Source organism: Drosophila ananassae, assembly GCF_017639315.1.
Source record: "Drosophila ananassae strain 14024-0371.13 chromosome 4 unlocalized genomic scaffold, ASM1763931v2 tig00000061, whole genome shotgun sequence".
NCBI classification, from domain to species: Eukaryota; Metazoa; Arthropoda; class Insecta; order Diptera; family Drosophilidae; genus Drosophila; species Drosophila ananassae.
Genome location: NW_025319038.1, coordinates 5,543,849 through 5,563,487, shown reverse-complemented (window position 1 = coordinate 5,563,487; position 19,639 = coordinate 5,543,849). Strand labels below are relative to the sequence as shown.

Genomic DNA, 19,639 nt, shown 5'->3' with positions numbered 1-19,639 from the left:
TGATAGAGTCTCTATTGCCGTTATAACTCCATCATAACTGGGTGGAAGAGTTAGAATTAAATGGGAAATTTTATCCATATCATCTAATTTTGCTCCTTTTAACTCCATGGCTAAAAGTTTCTTTCGCAGAGATAGTTGTGATGCCAAGCTTCTTCTCTCGTAAATTGCATCTAAATTTGCAAAAATCTGCTTAGCAGTTCCCCCACTGTTAGTGAAAGATAGAAATGCATCACTTAGGTATTCAATTATTAAACCTTTTGAATTTCGTTCTGCCTTTTTTATCTCATCAGTCACTTTTTCATGCGTTTCATCTATAACCTTCAGAAGTTCATGCTCTTCTAGCAACGCTCTCATTCTAAACTTCCATATTGAATATTTCTCACCGTCAAACGGTTTGATATTTCTTTTCCCTTTATCCATTGTAAGATTCTATCACACAAAAGCAAATTTCACAGCCACAATTTCCAGCAACTTCTTACAGCAATAACGTTTCTCAACAGTAGCACTATCTTTTAACACCGTCATGCCGCTACGTGGTGATTTACGGCTAATTTGTCAAAGCGTTTCCAGAAAAAAAAACTCGCGAATTGATTAAATGTATATATGTATGCTTTACTTATTCACTGTAGTTGTGTCTGGGCCCATAACCTGTTGGTTTTGTTAATAAATAAGTAATACAATTAAATATTAACCAGAAACCCTCAATGAATAAATAAAACACACAATAAAGATTTTATAAACCACACGCTCTCGATGCCAGAAACGAAGTGGAATAAAATGTCAAGAGGACAAGATATCAACAAATAGGCGAGAAACAAGGAACACATTTTTAGTGTGTATACACTTGCTACATCCTTACATTCATGTGAATATATAGCATAACTGTCTATGTTACTTTTGCATATAATATTTGAATACGCAAATTTCAATAATAATAGATTATCACAAAAAAAAAAACAAGAAAGCAAAGCTAGCTTTAAGCGGAGCTGAAGTTGATATACCCTTGCAGTTAAGCAGGGTATATCAAGCATGCCGCAGCATAAACATATGACAGCTGATATATATATATATATCATCTGTTTTCAAGTTTATTCCACACATACATGAACAAGCTCAAAAAACCCTTTTCTTGTCATTCTAAATATTTTGCGCGGAAAACTTTAACCCCAATGATTAAGGTATCTGTTAATCGTAAGGTCGTGGGTTCGATTCCAAGCAGAAAAATCTTTATTATGGGTTGATTTTTGTTTACTTTAATATTTTTTAATATCGCAGTCTCAAAATAAACTTGTTAACGCCAACACGACAACATATGGTAAAATAACGAACGAGTTAGTAGCAGAACAAGCGAATTGGAAAATGTCATCTCAAATAGTTAGTCACAGAAGAAGCGTAAAGTCGAACAAGTTTTTTTAAAGCTCGTGTAATTTGATTAAATAAATATTATAATAATTAAAAGCGTGCTATTAGAACTTGTTTTTTGGACAATCTCACATCCTGGGCTCCAACATTCTTTAAAAATCTTACTCAAACTCCCCGTTTGTGATCTTTGGTTTATTGCCGCGTACGTATCTATTACGCGGAGAAGTTCCCCTGCATCTTCGGACCACATACACACAGGCGTCGAAGTTTAATATAAGCGAGTAGTCACAAACTTTGCTGCGCAATTAACGTAAACAAAAATACAGCTCAGTTCTTTCTTGTCTAATAAGGATCAAAACAGGCATAGATACAACAAAGACAAGAAGCAAGAAGAACAGAAGTAATAACCATGATATCCCGTGAATACAACCAAACAGAATGCAGTGCATGAGTAGTACCGGCAAAGACATTATATGGGTGCATTGCGATATTTGATACCACTTTGGCTGCGTTCGAGACGAGAACACCCAGAATACAAAAGGATGGAAGTGCGTCTCCTGCAGTAAACAGCCACCTGACCCAACTGCGGTGACTGACGCCGACACAGCCGCTGTCCAAAGCGTAGCTTCGCAAAGAACCGTTTCGCTAGACCGTACCAACATCGCTCCGACATCGGGACACTCGACCGTTGCTGTGAAAAAACAGCACAAGCAACTGCCGACTTCTTTACAAGCTGAACGTGCCAATGAACATATTTTGATACAAAACAATACTCTAATGCTACAAATGCTAGAGGAAAAGCGGCAGGCCGATCAAAGCTACATTGAACAAAAGTACAATATGCTAGCTCAGCTAAGTGGAGCCGCTCTGACCACATCATTCGGGTCTACAAGACCCAGCTGTCAGCACGTCAAATACTGTCACCCGATCTACCGACATTCAACGGCAATCCGGATGACTGGCCTGCGTTCCTCAGTGCATTTGAAAATAGCACCACTGTAGCTGGGTTTTCAAATGTCGAAAATATGCTACGACTCCAAAAATGCCTCAAGGGAAAGGCACTCGAACTAGTAAGAGATAAGCTTCTGCTTCCAGTTATGGTCCCTGACGTCATAAACACGCTCAAGACGTTCTTCGGACGTTCCGAATAGATACTAGAGAGATTAATTGAAAAAGCGAATCTCTATCAATAAGGAACGACTTGACACTCTCATAGATTATACCTTAGCAGTACGAAATATTTGTGCTACAATGGAGGCTTGTCAGCTTAATGACCACCTAAACAATCCCATGCTGTTGAGAGAGTTAGTAGACAAACTTCCCAGCCATTACAAACTGACCTGGGCTATGCTCCCAAAAGACTCAAGCGCTGCATTGGTTAAGTCGTTCAGCGACTGGCTCTACACAATCGCTGAAGCAGCATCCACAGTGACGCCATCAATTTACTCCAGGGCCAGCAACGTACACACCCACGTCCAGTACAGCATGGATGCCCAAGAAAACTCGGAGTACAATCCACCAAGGTACAACGCTTCGCAAAGGGAAGCTACCCATTGCAACGCCTGCAACAGTATATTCCATCCTATCACTGAATCCGAGGCATTCCAAAAGCTCCCTTACGAAAAGAAGCAGGAAATGGTTAGGGAATACAAGCTTTGCTTCAAATGCTTGAAGAGTCATGGTCGCAGGTGCTTTTCAACTCAGTTGTGTGGGATCGGAGGATGCTGCACAAAGGCCATGCGAATCCTAACATCGTCTCTTCGCACTGAACTAATTCACCCGGAGGGGAACAATATTTTCGTATCGTTCCGATCATAATGTACACTCATAACTCCTATATTGATAAATTTGCATTTCTAGATGAAGGGTCATCGGTCACACTTATAGACGAAAAACTCTTCAAAAAGTTAAACATCCAAGGTACTCTGGATCCCATCTGCATGCAGTGGACGAATCAAACGACAAGAAGGGAGAACGAATCCGTTCGTTTTAACATAAAAGTCTCTAGCATGGGCACCAACAGAACCTATTGGTTAAACAACATACATACAGTACAAAATTTAGGATTACCAAAGCAAACGCTGGACATCAAGGAGTTAACTAATAAATACACTTACCTGCAAAGATTACCGACCGCATCATATACGGATGCTGAACCAATGTTGCTGATTGAAATAGACAATTGGAAGTTAGCCGTTTCGCGGAAAATAAAAGAAGGAAGGTGGAATGATCCCATCGCATCCAAGTGCATGCTCGGCTGGAGTGTGCAAGGGTCCGGAAAAGACAATAAACATTTTTCTATGCACCACTGTCAATGCAACTGGACTGAAATTGATAAGGCCGTTAAAGAAAGCTTCAACGTAGAACCCGTAATTCCAAGGACACTTCGCTCTAAAGATGATGAAAAAGCTTTCAAAATTATGCAGGAGACGTGCGTAAAAATCGACGGACTGTACGAAATCGGCCTGCTTTGGCGCCATAAAGATACGGTACTTCCTGAAAGCTACACAAACGCACTAAAACGCCTAAATTGTCTGAAAGCTAAAATAGAGAAGGAACCAGATCTACGAGTAAAAATTCGGGAGCAAGTCAACAATCTGCTGGAAAAAGGCTACGTCATCGAGTTAAAAAATGAAGAAGTCTATCACAACCGTATTTGGTACCTTCCAATTTTCATAGCCCATAACTCCAACAAACCCAGTAAGATTCGACTGGTTTGGGATGCAGCAGCTAAATCTCATGGCGTCTCCTTAAATGACTTCATGCTTACTGGTCCGGATCTTTTACATCCACTGTCCGACGTTTTGATGGCATTCAAAGTCGGCAAAATAGCGGTCTGCGGTGATATAGCAGAAATGTTCCAACAGTTAAGAATAAAGTCCAAAGGAATACGTAATGAGAGCAATGTCGTTCGGAATATCTTGCGCCCCTTGTATAGCTCATTACGTCAGGGACAAAAATGCGGAGGACTACAAGATGCAGTATCCAAGAGCCTATGAAGCCCCCACCCGAGCTCATTACGTCGACGATTATATAGACAGTCTAAACGACGAAGAGGAAGCTAAAGAAGGCGGTCAAACTAATACATTCAGCTGGGGGTTTCCACATCAGAAACTGGACTTCCAATTCACCCGAAGTCTTACACGCATTAAATGAAGAGTCAGCCCCAACACAGCCTAGAAAGGACTTAGGAGACACTTTGAAAGTCTTGCATATGTTTTGAGACCCGGAGAGTGATACATTTAAATATATTTTCAGATTCGCAAAACTAAAAAGGAACGTACTAAGTGAGACGGTCCGCCCCACTAAAAGGGAAGCTCTACAGGTTCTAATGTCAATTTATGACCCCGTAGGATTTTTGTCATTCTATACTATTGGACTTAAAATTCTTCTACAAGAAGGCGATCAGGGATCGGATGGGACGACGAATTACCGGAACCTTCACAGAGTTGCTGGACAAAATGGCTAAAAATACTATCACAAGCTAAGTCTGTACATATTCCACGACATTACTCCCCATTTCTGCATACCGCCGATAGCGTCGAACTACATACCTTCGTCGATGCGAGCGAATACGGATATGCAGCTGTGTGCTACTTTCGCGTGATCAAAGGATTTGACATCACGACAAATCTAGTCATTGCTAAAAGTAAAGTTGCTCCCTTGAAACCGCTTTCGATACCACGAATGTAACTGCTCGCCGCCGTAGCCGGCGTCCGCCTGGCTCATAAAACACAACTCACACGGAACTTGAACATTGGCGAATGCACCTTTTGGACAGACTCCAAGACCGTCCTGTCATGGTTGACTATGGATCCACGGAAATTCCATGCTTTCGTGATGCATAGAATTGGTAAGATTATGGAAACAACGAGCGCTGCACAGTGGCGCTGGATTTCAACACATAAAAACGTTGCGGATATGGCTTCGAAATTTATCGCCAAACCAAACCTGGAGCAGTGGACAAGCGGACCGGCATTCCTGAAAATGCCCAAAGACCAGTGGCCAAATCATCAACCAAGTCTTCCACCGGAAAACGATAATAACGAGCTCAAAAAGGTAGTTTTAGTAACCAAAGTATACAGACCTGTGCTTCTAAAACAAAACATTGAATCATTCTCAATCTGGAAACGACTTTATCGAGCCATAGCAACGTTCATCATGTACGTAAAAAACCTGAAAGCGAAATGTCGAGGAGAAACCATCACCAAAACGTTGTCAGATGAAATAATTATGCAAGGAAATAACCTACTTTATAAAGTATCCCAAAACGAAGCATTCAAGGACGAATTAGATTCTCTCCAAAAAGACAACAACATTCAAAGGACCAGCGCGCTTATTGGGTTAAACATCTACCTAGACGATTGCGGCATAATTCGCACCCAAGGATGGTCACAAACTATAAACCCGAACGACGACCAAATAGTACTACCAAAACACCACCCGGTTACATATCTCCTTGTCAAGCACTTTCACGAGAGCAACCACCATTTGCTGCATGAGGGAACTATAAACATAATCAGGAGTCAGTTCTTTATACCCCAGTTACGCGTGGTATACAAGTCCGTTCGAAAAGGGTGCCAGAAATGTAAAAACAATACAGCAGCTCCAATAGTGCCGCAGATGGCCTTATTGCCTGCAGCCAGGATCGCCAGCTTTCAAAGACCATTCACTTATACTGGAGTGGACTTCTTTGGTCCCATCGCGGTCAACGTAGGCCGACACAAGAAGAAAAGGTGGGGCGTGATATTTACGTGCCTCACTATACGCGCCGTACATTTAGAGAAAGCGTATAGCCTCTATACAAGCTCATGTGTAATGTGCCTCGCAAACTTTATGGCCCGACGAGGAACTCCAAGAGAAATATACTCGGATAATGGAACCAATTTCAAGGCAACTGAGAAAGGTGTTAAGGAAGAGCGGAAGAACTTCAATAGACTTCAATAACCTAACCATTAAATACGACGAAATTAAATGGAATTTTAATCCTTCAGGCGCTCCACACATGGGGGGAGCTTGGGAGCGCTTAATACGTACGATCAATCAAAACCGTATTGAAAAGCATCTCTCCTAATTACAGTTTTAACGACGAAAGCCTAAGAAACGCCTTGATGAACGCTAAGTACATTATCAATTTCCGTCCTCTAACATTCGTATCCTTAGACGCAAAAGATGATGATGCCCTCACTCCAAATCATTTATTGTTAGGATCCGCAGACGGGTACAAGCCAATCGTCACCAAGGACTCGGATGCAAGGAAACGCTGGCACCAGGCCAATGAGGTGGCAGATCTTTTCTGGAAACGATGGGTCAAGGAGTACATTCCCATAATTACTCGTCGCTCAAAATGGTTCCCAAAGCGTCCACCATTAGCAATCGGAGATGTTGTTATACTCGCGGATGAGAGCCTTCCTAGGAACCTTTGGCCGAATGGGCGTATAATCGGCGCAGCCACAGCCAAGGATGGACAAGTACGCTCGGCTACAGTGAAGACTTACTATGGAACTATGGTGCGACCAGCAACCAAAATAGCAGTGTTGGACGTGAAGAATGGATAAACCCCTGCAGGCGTTTATGGGGGGGAGAATGTTAGCGCCAACACGACAACATATGGTAAAATAACGAACGAGTTAGTAGCAGAACAAGCGAAATGGAAAATGTTATATCAAATAGTTAGTCACAGAAGAAGCGTAAAGACGAACAAGATTTTTTAAAGCTCGTGTAATTTGATTAAATAAATATTATAATAATTAAAAGCGTGCTATTAGAAGTTTGTTTTTGGACATTGTCACATCCTGGGCTGCAACAAAACTGTTATATTCAAAATTTTTTATTATCTAATTGAATACAATGCAACTTAATATCTAATTGAAACAATACCTTTCGATTGGTATATTATTCATTTAGATCGGTTGCCTACAGAAAATTTTTAAAATTAAAAAAAAAGGTTTTCCAGTTTTTCTTTTTAAACAAATTGTTGAATGTTACACTTTATTTTGGGCGTGCGATATAAAATAATAAATATTAGAAAAGTATTGGCGGAGTTGCTTTGCCCAATTTGTTTTTAATCCATGATATGACCCAAAAACGGTAGTGGCTGTAATTTAAGTAAAGCAGTGTTTTATTTATATGTATTATATGTTCAGTGGGGGCATATGCATATAACGTTTTTTACTCGTAAAATTGTGCATTTGTGAGTCTTCTTATTAAGACATGAGACACTGAAACACAAAGCAGAATAACATCAAAATTTGCCATCAAGCATCAAACTTTGAAGTTAGCCGAGTGAAGAGGGTTATGGTTCCTAACACGGAGGGCCTGACTTCGAGTCCTAGGTTAGCCAATGTTTATATTTTATTTTTTAAGCCCTTTTTTATTTGGATTTTATTTTTAAATAAATAAACTAAAAGCTGAAAAGTTTTTTTAAATAAATATTTTTTAGGGTATTGCCCAAATATATGCAGACTCCAAAAAGCAAAGTTGCCAATCAAATACACACATGTGTAAGTAACAGCCAGCTTCACAGGTGGCTGCACAAAATTGGTAGCTGCACTTATAGGACTATATCTTGAGTTAACGAATTTTGCTAGATATAAACGATATTGCAAAAGTTGCGTCATCTCAAACGCTATCTCCACGTGCAATATAAATAAGATCAAATAAGCAAATTTTGAAATCGATCGAATGCACGTGTGTGGGCGACGCGAATAGAGACAAAAATTAAGAAAGAACATCAGCCAAGTACGGAGAAAAAAAAAAAAAAGAAAAAAAAACAAAAATGACCAAACCTGTGGGTAAAACTCCCACATGTTACGGCCACTGACCAACCTTCCACTTCATCTTCCTCAGTTTTAAAAAACTAATGTCTTCTCTAACACTTACCTATCAGAATACAAGAGGGTTACGTAGTAAACTTCCCAAACTGTATTCTGATAGTTCTTTCTTTGCATCTCACATTATTGTATTTACAGAAACTTGGTTAAAGCCGGAGATCTTAAGCTCCGAAGTTTTTCCTAGTAGGTACACAGATGTGATAGAACTCTGCGAAGAGAAGGAGGAGTGTTAATCTCTGCAGACTCCAAACTCGCTTCTGAAGAGGTAAAATCACAAGAGTTTGGTGACATTGAATTCCTTGAATTCCTTGACATTGAATTCCTTTGCATCAAAATTACTTTGTCCGATCAATTTTTGTATGTTACCTGTTCTTACATACCACATTCGTCCGAACCGCCAACATACTGGCAACATTTGTCCGCTATTCGTTTGGTTTTCGATCGTCTGTCTGATGGTGACCAGCTGATAGCTCTGGGTGACTTTAATATCCCAGAACTTATATGGTCAAATGTTGAAAATTCACCGTCTTTACAGCTTAACTCCCACCACGACTTCTCTGTGGGCATGTTTGACATGTCACTCGGGCAAATTAACCACGTTAGAAATTCTTTAGGTCGGCTGCTGGACTTATGTTTCGTTTCTGATCCTGATGGAATTACTCTTTCCAGAACTTTGCCCCTTTCTGACCTTGAGGATCCATATCATCCCACTCTTGAGCTTTCAATTGAAAACAACTCCTTAATTGACCTTAACTCTATACTTAAATCTCATAAAGATCGTTTCTTTCGTAAGGCTGACTTTATGAAATTAAATAAGTTAATTTCGGAATTTGATTGGTCTGATTTACTGGCATGCGATGATATAAACTTAGCATTACAAAAATTTTATTTCACTGTAAACTTATTTTTTGACGTTTTTGTGCCGTGGAAATATCCGTCCGCTTCAACGAATCCGCCTTGGTATACGAGGCATCTTAACAACTTAAAGAATAGTATGAGTAGACTTTTGAATAAACATAGACTATCTGGCTGTACAGTTAGTTATTCTAGATACTTAGTAGCCCGGTCCAATTTCACCGTGCATAACGCAGAATGTTATAGGAGTTATATTCGCCGCTGCAGGATTCAGTTTACTCAGGATCCGAAGCAGTTTTATAACTTTGTAAACACTAAGCGTAAACATGTATCTTTTCCCCCACTGCTTACGTTTGAGAACTCTTATGCGAACACTGATCAGGCAATGGCCGATCTCTTTGCACAGTTTTTTCAAACTACGTATTCATCTAGCAGCAGCTCAGCTCAGCCTTACACTTATAATATCCAATCAGCCAACCTTATATTTTGCCCATCTTTCTATCAAAGTGGTGTGTTATCGGATCTTCTTAAGGTCTAGCCCATGTATTCGCCAGGCCCTGATGGAGTACCAGGCTGTGTTCTGAAGAACTGCGCCGAGGCTCTGTGCAAACCGCTCGTTAAACTCTTTAATCTATCGCTGGAAACTTCGATCTTTCCCCTTATGTGGAAGGAATCCTTCATTATTCCGCTGCAAAAAAAGGGAAAAAATCCGACGCTGCAAATTATAGCGGTATCTATAAATTGTCAGCAATTCCAAAGCTTTTTGAAAAATTTATCACTCCACTTTTGCAACACCTATGTAGTTCAATAATAACTCCGTGCCAGCATGGCTTCATGAAGCGCCGCTCCACCACTACCAACTTATTGGAGCTAACATCTTTTATCACGGATGGCTTTCGGAATGGCTTACAAACACACGTCATTTACACTGACTTCAGTAAAGCATTTGACTCTGTTAACCATTCGCTTCTTATAAGTAAACTCAGTCTTTTGGGATTCCCAACTGATCTTCTTATGTGGATTTCGAGCTACTTATCAGGGAGAACCCAACGTGTTTTCTTTAAAGATGTTACCTCGCGTTTAGTTCGCGCCACATCGGGGGTGCCCCAAGGAAGCCATCTTGGACCCCTACTTTTTACATTGTTTATTAACCACTTGCCCCTTGCCTTAACTAATTCACTTGTACTTATGTACGCTGATGATGTTAAGCTATGCCTTCAGTATAAATTCACTAGCGCCCAATCTAGACTTCAATCCGATTTGGATAAACTTCAAAATTGGTGTTTAGCAAATAACCTATAGCTTAATGGATCGAAATGTAAACTTATGTCTTTTTACCGATCTAGTCCTCACCAGGCTATGTACTTTCTCTATGGGAATGCCTTAGAACGATTAATTCAGGTTAACGATCTAGGTGTCCTATTAGATTTGAAACTTAAATTTACCGACCATATATCTGCCATGGTTAATAAAGCTATGGGTGTGCTTGGTTTTATTAAAGGATGGTCAAAAGAATTTAATGACCCTTACATAACTAAAACGTTATGTACATCACTGGTCCGTCCGATTCTTGAGTATGGGTCGTGTGTCTGGAGTCCTCAATATGGAGTACACCAAGATAACATTCAGGGTATTATTCGATCCGTTCAGGGTATTATGTTCGGACTACAATCGTCTCTACCACATCTTGTCACCTTGCTCTACTAACAATCTTAAATCGCTTATATTAACCGCCTTATCTGTGCAACACTCTTCCTCTGGATATCTTTCTCCTACTTTTCGCTTAACTATCTCGGATCTATTCCCGCGATTCGAGCCGTACTTTACGCGGTAGCGTCTCTCGGTCGGTTGGACGGGAGGTGGGCTGTACGTATGCAGTGGTAAACAAATTCAATAAATTATGGCCGGCCAAACTTTCCGGCGGCTGCTTAACCCGACAGTGTTATTACGATAGTTTCAATATCCTTCCTCAATGTAAGCTTTCATTTTATATTTTAATACAAACTTAACTTTTTAGAATAATTTAAAGCTCATAATTTTTTTGTTGCCTGCCTAGCACCAATCACCCTGGATTCACCCGGATCTCCCCAGAATCCGCCCGGAAATCTAGAACAAGCGGCCCGGAATTTTGTACTGAAATTTTTTAAAATGTCCTCTCGGCCCGGAATTCGATTTCAGGCATGAATCATCCCAGAATCCGCCCGGATTTGGAACCCGGATTCCGGCGTAAAAATTGTCTCGAAATCACCCCTGATTCAGACCTTAATTTCCGAGCGTAATCAGCCCCAAAAAAAAAAGCATGATTCCGCGCTGAAAATCGCGGCTAAATCAGGTCGCCTTCATGACCCAAAATCAAAGAAAAAAAATTTACCCTTACAATCTCCTAATTTGATAATCATTATTTTTAATGTATACCTTAAAAACTGCTGTTAATTTATGTTGTAAACTAAATTAATATGTTAAGTTACATTACATTATTAATATTGAAAACTATATTTAATAATTACTCACCCTGGGATTCGAGCCTTAGTGTTTTTGTAAACTGGACCGACATGCAAGCCTCTAAACTTTCAAGGAATAGCGCTTACTTTTTGACAGACTATAATATACCTCTACAAATTTGCATGTTTAAAACAATCTCAATTATTAAGAATACCCTTTTAAAAACTCATAATAAAGATTTTTCTGCTTGTAATCGAACCCACGACCTTACGATTAACAGGCAGATACCTCAATCATTGAACCATGGTAAAAGTTTTCCGCGCAAAATATTTAGAATGACAAGAAAATATTAGTGATTAATAACTAATATCGAATATGCGTAATTTCGAACTCTAGCAGCAGCAGAGCGACGGCAGAATTACTTCGCCTTCTTTGTTTTGACGTTCGAAGAGAAAATCTTATTGAATGGTTTTTGTTTTTCGAACGAAATTTGTGCCAGGAATTTCAATACTGCTAAGTTTGATATTTTTTTTGAGCCTGTGCATGTATGTGCGAAATAATCTTGAAAATATTGTCTAAATTCTTTCAACTTTTACTTTATTTGTCTTTCGGTCGACTATATCCTATAGCTGCCATATAACTGATTGATCGGAAATGCCATAACTTTGGTGTTTTTTTAGTTGCAGGGTTGGGACTTTTCACACATGTTATATTTGGTCAAAATATCTTAAGTACAAAATTCATAAAGATCGGCCGACTATATCCTTTAGCTGTCGTAGAACGATCGGAATTAGCCTAACTTTGGTGTTTTTTTAGTTAGAAAGATGGGACTTAGTACAGATTGCATTTTTGGTAATCTTATCCGATTTGCAAAATGTTATTAGGATCGGCCGACTATATCCTATAGCTCTTATATAACTGAACTATCGGAATAGAATGATGGGACTTTTTACGTATTCCGTTTTGGACAATCTAATCCGATCTTTCATAAGGATCGGCCTACTATATCCTATACCTGCCATATAATTGCACGATCGGGAATGGCACAACCTTGCTATTTTTGAAGATGCTTGGGGCTGTTTCCAATATTTTTATTATGAAATTTATTTGATGTTGAAATTCTCATAATGATCGGACAACTATGTACCATCCGATATATATAATAATAATATAAGCCGCTGCTTAACTGCGAGGGTATATCTACTTCGGCTCCGCACGTTATTTTTCCTTTCTCCTCCTTTCTGGTTATTTTCCTTTCTGGTTAAAAATATTTTTGGTGTTTATACTTACATTTAACGTATTGCTAACTCTGTGAATTGCGTGTACAGAGGTTACTTTTTTTTTATTCCTATTACTCCGCTTGGGAGCTTAGGGCATCCACATGTGTATTCCACCGGACCCGCTGTTCTCTTTGCCAAGTCCCCAGGTGACGTCTGCGAGTTCGCGTATTGTAGATCGGCGCCAGGTTAGCTTTGGGGCGTCCCACTCTTCTTCTTCCTTGCGGGTTCCACTCCAGGGTTCCAATCCTAACTATGCCCATCTCCTTATTCAAACTGCGCAATTCTGGATGGCTCCATTAGGGTCCTCACATTCCATTGTCCAATTCGTGTCCGTTGCGAAAAGCGGCGGGTCGTCATCGGGCTGGGGGTGTGGGTGTTTTTTTCTAATCATGTGTTTGTTTCTGTAATCGTTATTGTTCAGTCGATCCGGTGATTAGCCGAGTGCAACCTATCTCAGAAGTGGGCTTGCCACCTAACGACATCTGGGAATGCCGGTTTTTCGGGTCTCATGCACATAATTATAAATAGCGAGAATCCAACGAGAGCTTTTCGCTACTTACATCATATGCGCGAGCGCCGAAAAACTTGCAGGGCCATGCACTTGACACGAGTGGGGCTCGAACCCACGACCTCACGCTTAGCGAGCTAGTACACTAACCACTAGGCTATGAGGCCCCCCTAGGTTACTTTAATATTCATATATTATGTGCTATTTTTTAAATAATTGAAGAAATATATATAAATATATATATATATATATATATATATATAGAATATATTAAGAATAAGAACATTTTCGTCACAAAACTTAATATAGATTTTGGTTTAATATCTTCCTTGAATATGAAGTTATGCAATTTTTAATTAACAACGTTTTTTTAATTTTTTAACGTAAAATGAAGGTATTTTAAAAAAAATTTATAATAAATGTTCCTCATATTTTGCCAAAAATTATTTATTTATTTATTTCTCTTTCGCCATTGATTATTTTAATCTTACATGGCTAATATACAATCTAACTTACATACTACTTAAGAAATGCTTAACCAATAAGACCCTAAACGCTTGTTTGTCTGAGCCCCACTTAGTTCGGAGGCTAGGCGGTAATGTATTAAGAAATGATAATGCTCTATTAATAGGCTCGTTCAAAAGATAATTGGCCCTACGACAAGCAATCCGAAAGGGAGCAAACGAGAGAAGATCCCTCTGGGGCACATTGAAGTTTATAAGCCCCAATAACATGGGGCAATCAATGCTGCTAGATACAATGTTATTGATGAATGTTAATGCGACGTAAACACTGAGCTTCGCGTATGGGCTCTTGAATTGGTCTGTGTGCCGCTTCACAAAACCCAACATGGCATACGCCTTAGTCATTATAAAATCTAAATGGCTGGAAAACCAAGAAGAGACTCGGCGCAAATCATCCTGCAGAAGATAGCTATCGCTAATGCAGCTAATGGCCTTATACACTTTAAGGTCATCCGCGCATAACAAAAACTTCGAATAAAGGAAGCAAGAGGAGATGTCATTAATAAATATGATGAATAGGAGCGGCCCCAAAGAACTACCTTGCGGAAGGCCAGATGAGGCAATAAAGGGACTCGAGGTGGCATCACCAATGGGAACGTGGCATGGTCAGTCTGCCAAATAAGACTCCAACCAACTTAACATGGAGAAATGAACACCTAATCTGAACAATTTAGCAAGTAGGGCTGCGTGGCAAACTTTATCAAAGGCTTTAGAGAAGTCCGTATAAATGGCATCGACCTGACATCGGCGTTCAAAGGCTTCCAGGCAGTGCTTAGAGAAAACCGAGAAGAATCCATGTTGATTGTGAGAAATAAAGTTTCGAATCAAAACTGTTAGCTTTATGGTGACTATACGCTCAAGTAACTTGGCAATATTACATTTCTTGGCGATAGGCCGATAGTTAGTGACGTCTGCCCTGGTGCCACCTTTATGAATGGGCGTGATCGAGGTAATTTTCCATCGAAAAGCAAACTTACCCGATGATAGTGATAAAGAGAACAGAAGAGAAGAATGGGGAGATACCATCTAAGTCAGGTGTATTTGACTCATTAAAATGACTAGAGGCAACAATGTCACAATCTAATGTGTCCAAGCTTCCAACCTCACGAAGAGGCAAAATTTTCTGAAGTACCTCCTGCTCATCCCAAGAGACCTTCGGCTCAAGGTTTGCGGCAAAATATTTCGCAAAAAGTTCAGAAATGCCCTTAACGGAGTTAGCTGCCAAACCTCCATAAGACATGGAAGAAGATATATCATAGGATGATTTTTTCCCGTTCACAAATATTATTTACTTGGGAGAGGCCCATGCTAAAAATATCATCCAAAACAACGATTTCATGCGATTGGTGAACATTGCTGGGTAACATGCATGGGACTCCGGGTCCCAAGTCCAAACAATAGAGCTCAAGTTGAAGTCGCCAGCAACCATTAGAGCAGTAGGGTCCTCCATACTACCACAGACACTGGCGATATTTTCCATATGCGCTTGATAAGTACTGAATGCGCTGTTTGGTGGGATATACGATGCAATGATGATGAAAGGGCCCTGAATGCCCTGGATTGAGATGGCTAGCTGGTCCAGTATAGGGTCGCCAACCTTAAGGCTAACCACTGTGGCCAACATGGATCGGCGGATAGCGATAATCACACCACCTCCTCGCTCACAATGGGTGCTGGATGAATCACGGTCTTTTCTAAATACTTGAAACAAGTTGGGTTCAAAGAACTCGGAGGATCTAAAGTTGCTATTGAGCCATGTTTCCAGGAGAAAGATTACATCAAAATCACAGACTGAAGAATTCAAAAGCACCATGCGGGATTTGGTCCGCATTCCAGATATATTTTGGAAGAAAACTTTTAAGCTCTTATTAGAGCCCAAGGCAGCAAGATCCAGGCAGTCCACTGTAGGAATTGGGCGGCAGTGTGGTATATTTGAAGGCACTGGCAGGGTCCTGATGCTAGAGGCCACATATCCCAAACGCATAGCTTCCAAGATAAGCAACGTGGACACACATAAATTTTCCTTAATCTCCAGATTGGACCTATGAATGTCCAGTCGCCCTGCGAATCCAGTGGCAGGTAAAGATAAAGATATAGAGCTAATATAGTTTTAAGCATCCACGAGTAGCGATACTCTACGCTCCAGACCAAGATGTAAACAAACATTTCCTCCAGACGCCGAAAAGTGAGCACGAGTGGTCAGTCTCACAGTGGACAACCCATCCAAGAAAGATAAGATAAACAGAGAGGGGCTCACAATAAGACGATAACGAACCAGTTGTTGTTGCTGGAGGTCCACAAGCGAAGATAATATGCAAACAGCCCATCTTGGGATCAGCTGCTGTTGTTGGAGCAAACAGTGCATTGACGGGAGCAGAATAACGTAGAAAGTGTCATCAACAGTTTCCATAACTGCCAGCGCCGAATGTTGTTGGCGGCTCAGGAGAGGGAGAATATGATGACCGGTCGAAGAATATGAAGAGGGAAAAATAACGGCTCCAGTGGCGCCGCTTACTGGGGGTTTTTTGACGCTCCAGGGTTTGTTCGAGGGAGTCTCGCAGGGAGGTAATAACCTTAGCAGGCTCTCTATGAAGAAAACGAGTGACTTTTACCGACATGGGCCAAAAATCAACATTGAAGACAGCGGGGAAATGTTGCTCGGGAACTCCCAATTTAAAGTTGGCGAATTTTAGAGCGTTGATATCAGCATCTTTTTTAACCAATCTAGCACAGGCTATCTCACTGGGGTCCAGGTGCAACTTATCAGCGACAAATTTGCACAGTGCCTCCGGTTGGGTAGCCGTTGCAAATTTACCAATGTGCAGGTATTTTAAGGTGGGAAGAATTTGGAGCTGCGCACAGCTGGGTGCATGTCCAACAATGCGCCTGTTTGAGTTATTTCTCTTATTTATTGGGACAGCCACTTTTGACCCAGTGGGGATCTGGGCCAATGAAGACTTTTTATTTTCAGCATTAGTAGAATATAATGTTCAAAACAAGATCCAAAACCTTAATATTAAGCTCATCAATTTTTGAATGAGAGTCGTTTCCAATGACGCAACTATCACATTGCCACAGTAAGTTTGGAATGTTTAATAGAAGTTTTATAGCCTCAGAGGGTAAATCAACACAAGCGGTGTGATAGGCACGGCGGCAAATCGATGAGCACCGAACGGCCTCACACCCTCGAAGCTGCGTAGCAGTAACTTCCCCACTGCACTTCGAACAAACGAGCGGCGACATTAGCAGAAAATAAACGTCCGAACGCAAAGAAAGCTAGATTGAGACTTGACTTTTAGTAACTCACATTTCCAATTTTTTTCAGGATTGTTTTCAGGACAATCGCCTTAATTTGGATGCCTACAGAAAATTTTTATTGTAATTTTACATTCAGTATCTAAATTAAGGATCCGCATATTGAGCATTGGACAGGAGTAAATCATATACTCAGATATTTGGCATCGACAAAAGACCTTAAATTGCATTACAAAATAAGCAATGAGCCTTTAGCCACTTGACTGAGGATTTCCCAATATCTGGGAAATCTGAAAAACAATGAAGCGTAGCTCTCAGTACTACAGAAGCCGAATACATGGCTTTATCATCCGCATGCAAGGAGCAATTTCATTGAGACGACTTATTTTGGAGATCCGTTGCGAAATATAAAACATCATCCAGTTATGCATACTGACAATTTAAGCGCTCAACAGTTGGCAAAGAGTCCAGTACATCATTCAAGATCAAAACACATAGATATAAGGTATAAGATATAAGGTATCACTTTGTAGGAGATGTAGTTAAGAAAGGGCAGACTATTTTAAAGTATCTTTAAACTAAACAGATGCGTGCAGATACATTAGCAAAGAACTTTCAGAAACAAAAAAATTATTAGCTTTAAATTATTCTAAAAAGTTATGTTTGTATTAAAATATAAAATGAGAGCTTATATTGAGGAAGGGCATTAAAACTATCGTAATAACAATTAAAGTCTAGATTTGGAACATTAAATGAATGAAGCTCTTGAAAACGCACGGTAACTGAACGACGTTTTTGCTTAGATTATGCTTAGATTATGCTTAAAAAAAAAATTTTTTCAATTATTTTTCATTGAAAATTTGAGCTGCGCAGCTTAAAATATATAAACATAAACAAATTAAAACATTAAAAAATATAATTCGGTTTTTGATTTGTGCGCGCAACATTAACATCTGTTGACGTACATACATACGCTGTTTGCAGAGTGCTACAATCGCTCATACATATTATATATTGCCCAGTTATATAGAAGTTGTACAGTGGGTCGTGAGCTGACAATAAATAAACAAATTAAAATATTTTTGTTGCGAAAATTAATCCGTTCTTCGATTGTGCCTCTCCGGGAAGAAAAGAATTTCTGAGCTAAGGTGCAGTTGTCCTTTTTGAGGACCTTTAAGGATTGCTGTCCTTCTTGAAAGCAGTGGAGAAATTTCCTGAGGCGATGATAAATGTGCAGCTTAGCGAATTGGAAGGCATCGTCGCGGATGTCAAGAGCAAGGAGCTGTCCGAGCTGGATGTTTCAGAACTCAGGAGCGAACTGCGCGTCAACTTCAAAGATGTGGCGAGGAAGGCACGATTCATCCGGACCAGGAGATAATGCGGCGCTCCAGTTTGTTGCCGGCGAGTTCAACGCTGATCAACGGTAGTGCTGCCACCAATTTTGATGCGTCGTTCGGCAGATCTTTCCAGGCTTTGTCGCCACTGCCACTTTCCACTTTTAGTGGAGGTTATGCGGAGTGGCTTGAATTTCGGTCACTATTCTCGACCATGGTGGGCACAAACCCATTCATAAGACGGGTCGAGAAGCTTCAACGGTTGCGGTTCTGCCTTCGTGAATCTGCCTTGGAGACGGTTTGATCGTTATAGCTGACGGACAAAAATTATGATGTCGCATTGGAGCTGCTAAACAAAAGGTTTGGTAATCGCAGGCTTATTTTTCAAGCTCTTGTTAATGAGATAATGCATCTAAGAACCGTAGAATCTGCATCGCATCTAATTCGCATATGTGAGCCCTGTCAAGCATGGTCACAACGAAGCAGAGTGCTAGCTGCATCATAATCCAAGTGCTGTCGCAGAATGTTGATGATGCCATGCAGTCGAAGTGGAAGGAAATGCAAGCTGACTCGGATTCCTTGGATTCCATTCCAACGTGGGAGTCTATCGCCAGATTTCTTGGACTCGCCAGAAGATGCCGGACTTTTGAGAGCATGGATTTGACGACGACAACATATGCACCAAACTTTGCGGTAGGACGACGTAGACCCATTCATCCAGGTAACTCTGCATTTGTGATTACAAACTCTTCCGCATGCTTGATCTGTGATGGCCATTCTCACGTGATAAACTCCTGCCTAAGGTTTTTAAGCTTGTCGCCTGAGGATCGTTTAGGCGAAGTTAGGCGATTGGATTTATACCGTAAGTGCCTTAGATCTGGGCACCTATCTAGGCATTGCAATGAGTCAAGCTTCCGTGCGTGTGGACGCAGACATCATAGTTCTGGTTAGGAATCGCTCCGGAGATCTACGTCCCTGCTGAGCGCTGCTTGATTCTGGCTCGCAGGTGCAACTAGTCACTTCAAGGCTGGCCTGTGTAAGGTCTCCCGCGCCTGTATCCGGAATAGGAGGCGCAGGATTATCTACAGATGGTTGTTCTGTGCCATTTCCGCCAATGTAGAGCTAGCGGACCCTCATTTTCACCAGCCTCAGCCAGTTGATTTGCTTCTTGAACTCCATCCAAAAAACTCGGAGGAAGGAGAAATATTACAGGCACCGTCGACACTTCGAGCAGCGCACGGAGAAG

General features: G+C 40.7%; 1 protein-coding gene and 1 long non-coding RNA gene across 2 annotated transcripts; one reads left to right on the top strand and one right to left on the bottom strand.

The window, feature by feature from the left end:
- Positions 1-343: 343 nt before the first annotated feature.
- LOC116656352 lies at positions 344-898 on the bottom strand. Its single transcript, XR_004311313.2, has 2 exons — positions 724-898; positions 344-648 (listed from the first exon to the last, which is right to left on the bottom strand). It is a non-coding gene; the product is annotated as an uncharacterized LOC116656352 (long non-coding RNA).
- A 1,715-nt stretch (positions 899-2,613) lies between these two features.
- Positions 2,614-4,518, top strand: LOC123257775. The gene is made up of 3 exons (XM_044717756.1): positions 2,614-3,070; positions 3,223-4,203; positions 4,301-4,518. Exons 1-3 carry the CDS (start codon positions 2,614-2,616, stop codon positions 4,516-4,518), a joined length of 1,656 nt encoding a protein of 551 aa, XP_044573691.1.
- Positions 4,519-19,639: the final 15,121 nt, after the last annotated feature.